We start from the raw sequence: 4,136 nt of genomic DNA on the forward strand, positions 1-4,136 counted from the left end.
CCCCCCCCCCCATCACTGCCGCGAGGACGTTGGGGGGGCACCGGGGACAGCCGGGGGGGTCCCCAAGGGCTTGGGACCCATCAGGGACATGGGGGTGGCCCCAAAGCCTGGGTCCCTGCTGGCCCCAAGGACGTCGGGGTGGCCCTAAAGCCCTGGGAGCCATCGAGGACATCGCGGTGGCCCCGGAGGTTTGGGTCCTACCGGGGACATCGGGGTGTCCCCAAAGACTTGGGTCCTACCGGGGACATCGGGGTGTCCCCAAAGACTCGATGACCCACTGAGGACATCGGGGTGTCCCCAAGGGCTTGGGACCCATTGGGGACATTGGAATGTCCCCTAAGATTTGGGTCCCATGAGGAACATTGGGGTGTCCCCAAAGGCTTGATGACCCATCAAGGACATTGGGGTGGCCCCAAAGTCTTGGGTCCTACTGGGGACATTGGGGTGTCCCCAGAGACTTGGGACCCATCGAGGACACCGAGTTGTCCCCAAAGGCTTGGGATCCATCGAGGACATTGGGATGTCCCCAAAGACTTGGGTCCTACTGGGGACAGCAGGGTGTCCCCAAAGACTCGATGACCCATCGAGGACATCGGGGTGTCCCCAAAGTCTTGGGTCCTACTGGGGACAGCAGGGTGTCCCCAAAGACTCGATGACCCATCAAGGACATCGGGGTGTCCCCAGAGGCTTTGGGGCATACCTGGGCACTCGGGTCACACCAGGGACACTGAGGTGTCCCCAAGGGCTTGGGTCCTCCTGGGGACATTGGGGTGTCCCCAAAGTGTTGGGTCCCATCAGGGACATTGGGGTGTCCCCAGAGGTTTGGGTCCCGATGGGGACATTGGGGTGTCCCCAGACCCTGGTGTCGTCGTTCCCCCTCCCCCCCCCCATGAGTGTCAGCCAGGAAGGAGAAGGGGGAGGAGAGCGGGACGGACGGACGGACGGACGGGGGGTGGGGAACGGCTGGAGATCCACGGACGGACAGACGGACGGACGGGGGGGGGGAACAGGCGGAGACCTGGGGGTGGACGGACAGACGGACGGACAGACGGACACGTGGGCTCATGGATGGAGAGGTGGAAGGATGGGTACACGGACGGACGGACGGGCGGACAGACGGACACAGAGCTGGGTGGGCGCGTGGCCGGCCGGACAGACGGACAGACGGATCCTTGGGAGGCTGCGTGCGTGGACGGACAGACGGACGGACGGACAGACGGACAGACGGACAGGTGGGGGGAAGGACAGGCGGACGGATGGATTCACGGGCGGGGAGAAGGACAGACGGACAGATGGGTGGATGGACGGACAGACGGACAGCTGGTCGGATGGCAGGAAGGACGGACAGACCAACGGCTGGAAGGACGGACGGACGGATGGATGGACGGAAGGTTGGACAGACGGATGGACCAATGCCTGGTCGGATGGGTGGAAGGACAGACGGACGGAAGGATGGATGGTTGGATGAAAGCATGGCTGGAAGGACAGACAGACGGCTTGGTCGGATGGCTGGAGGGACGGACGGACGGAAGGATGGATGGTTGGATGGACGGAAGGACAGACGGACGGCTGGTTGGATGGCTGGATGTCTGGAAGGACAGATGGATGGTTGGATGGATGGAAGGACAGAAGGATGGATGGTTGGATGGCTGGAAGGACAGAAGGATGGATGGTTGGAAAGACAGACGGACCGAAGGATGGCTGGAAGGATGGCTGGAAGGACAGACGGACAGAAGGATGGACGGTCAGATGTCTGGAAGGACAGAAGGATGGATGGTTGGATGGTTGGAAGGACAGACGGACAGAAGGATGGATGGTCGGACGTCTGGAAGGCGGAAGGATGAATGGTCGGATGGCTGGATGGACAGAAGGATGGCTGGAAGGACAGACGGACGGAAGGATGGATGGTCGGATGGTCGGACGTCTGGAAGGACAGAAGGATGGATGGTTGGATAGAAGGATGGACAGACGGATGGAAGGATGGATGGAAGGATGGCTGGAAGGACAGACAGACGGCTTGGTCGGATGGCTGGAAGGATAGAAGGATGGAAGGATGGCTGGTTGGAAGGACAGACGGACGGAAGGATGGATGGACGGATGGCTGGATGGACAGAAGGATGGATGGAAGGATGGTTGGATGGACAGACAGACGGCTTGGTTGGATGGCTGGAAGGATGGAAGGATGGATGGTCGGATGGAAGGATGGTCGGATGGCTGGATGGACAGATGGACGGATGTCTGGAAGGACGGACGGACAGAAGGATGTCTGGAAGGACGGACGGACGGCTGGCCGGACGGACGAGTGCCGGCCCGCTGGCCGGGGGCACGCAGAGGCCGGCCGGCGGCGGCGGCAGCGGGGCCGCGCTCGGCACCTTCTCACCGAGTCTCTCTCTCTTCTTTTTTGTTTTCTTTCTTTTTTCTCTTTTTTTTTTGTGTGCTTTTCCTTCCTTCCTGCAATTTCTTTTTCTCCACGCTAAAATCACCCGGCCCCATCCCTCGATGTAAGTTGACGGCAGCGCCGCGGTTTGCTCTTAACACACACAAAAAAAATAGAGATGGGAGCGATAATGAGAGGAAAAAGGAGAAAAACGGAACGAAAAGGCAGGAAAAGGAGAAAAGGAAGGCAGCAAGGGCAAAAAAAAGGCCAAAAAGGGCAAAAAGAGGCCATAGGGTTGATTAAAAAAGGCAAAGAGAAAGTAATAGGGGCAAAAAAAGGCACAAAAAAGGCAGGGAAAAAAGAAAATAAAACCAATAAGGGCAAAAAAAAAAAAAAAAGATGGAAAAAAAAGGCAAAGAAAAGGAAATAAGAGCAAAAAAAGCCCGATAAAAGGCAAAGGAAGGGCAATAATAACAGAAAAGGCAATAAGGTAAAAAAGGTGAAACAAGGCCAAAAAAAGGCACTAAGGTGAAATAAAATGCCCAAAAAAGGCAATAAGGTGAAAAAAGGTGAAATAAAAGGGCAAAAAAAGGCAATAAGGTGAAATAAAAGGGCAATAAGGTGAAACAAAAGGCTAAAAAAAGGGCAATAAGGCGAAAAAAGGTGGAATAAAATGCCCAAAAAAGGCAATAAGGCGAACTAAAAAGCCCCCAAAAAGGCAATAAGGCCCCCAAAATGCAGTAAGGCCCCCCCAAAAGGCAATAAAGCCCCCCAAAAGAGGCAATGAGGCCTAAAAAAGGCCAAAAAGGGCCCAAAAAAAATGTAAAAATGCCTTAAAAAGTCTAAAAGGAGGCCAAAGGTGCCGGAACGGTGCCACAGGGGGGCTCGGGGGGGGGCTCGGGGGGCGCGGGGGGCGCGCGGCGGGCTCTGACGCGGGGCCCCCCCGTGTGTGTCCCCCCCCTTCCCCCTGTCCCCCCCCCTTCCCCGTGTCTCTGTGTCTCCGCAGGCGGCGAGCTGGTGCTGCCGGCGTCCCCGGCGGGCGCCGTGGCGTCCCCCCCGTCCCCTCCGCCGCCGCCCCCCCGGCGCTCCGCGGGCCCCCCCGCGTCCTCATCTTCCTCCTCCTCATCCTCCTCGGTCGGGGGGGGCGGCTGCGGCCCCGACTGCGAGGAGCCGTCGGGCTTCGCCTCGGGCGAGGCGGCCGACGCCAACGCGCCGCCGGCCGACGACGAGGACTTCGGTGGCCACCACGGGGCCAAGGCCACCGCCGGGGTCACCGCCGGGGTCACCGCCGGGGTCACGGTCACCGCGGCCGGGCCCTTGCCGGGCTTGGTCCCGGCGGGCGAGCGGCACCCGCGGGAAGGCGGCGGCGGCGGCGGCGGCGTGGTGGCGGTGGCGGGGAGGGCGCGGGTGACGGTGGCCCCCGTCACCCGCGGTCCCGGTGTCCCCACAGCGGCCGCGCCGGGGGCCGTGGAGGTGGTGGTGCGCGAGGCCGGCGGCACCACGGGCATGGTGGTGGGCATCGTGGCGGCCGCGGCGCTCTGCATCCTCATCCTCCTCTACGCCATGTACAAGTACCGCAACCGGGACGAAGGCTCCTACCAGGTGGACCAGAGCCGCCGTTACATCGGGGCGGCCCCCCCCCAGGGAGGGGGAGCCCCCGCCGGAGGAGACCCCCTGGGCACCCCCGGCGCCGCCGTCGTCGTCGCCCCTCCGGGCGGGGGGGGGGGGGCAAGGAGAAGGCGGCCGCCGGGCCCCCCCC

At 61.3% G+C, this 4,136-nt stretch overlaps 1 protein-coding gene and 2 long non-coding RNA genes across 3 annotated transcripts; 2 read left to right on the top strand and 1 right to left on the bottom strand.

The window, feature by feature from the left end:
* Positions 1 to 164: 164 nt before the first annotated feature.
* Positions 165 to 698, bottom strand: LOC118159004. The gene is made up of 3 exons (XR_004746967.1): positions 658 to 698; positions 390 to 618; positions 165 to 235 (listed from the first exon to the last, which is right to left on the bottom strand). It is a non-coding gene; the product is annotated as an uncharacterized LOC118159004 (long non-coding RNA).
* Positions 232 to 905, top strand: LOC118159003. The gene is made up of 3 exons (XR_004746966.1): positions 232 to 674; positions 733 to 750; positions 799 to 905. It is a non-coding gene; the product is annotated as an uncharacterized LOC118159003 (long non-coding RNA).
* A 935-nt stretch (positions 906 to 1,840) lies between these two features.
* On the top strand, positions 1,841 to 4,130 carry LOC118159005 (neurexin-2-beta-like; the record flags this gene model as incomplete). The annotated part of the gene is made up of 4 exons (XM_035313655.1): positions 1,841 to 1,937; positions 2,292 to 2,501; positions 3,384 to 4,055; positions 4,089 to 4,130. Coding segments are annotated over exons 1-4 (1,021 nt in total), but the record flags the coding sequence as incomplete, so codon positions are not given.
* Between the last annotated feature and the right edge of the window lie 6 nt (positions 4,131 to 4,136).

This window comes from Oxyura jamaicensis, unplaced genomic scaffold, assembly GCF_011077185.1.
Source record: "Oxyura jamaicensis isolate SHBP4307 breed ruddy duck unplaced genomic scaffold, BPBGC_Ojam_1.0 oxyUn_random_OJ64705, whole genome shotgun sequence".
Taxonomy (NCBI): Eukaryota; Metazoa; Chordata; class Aves; order Anseriformes; family Anatidae; genus Oxyura; species Oxyura jamaicensis.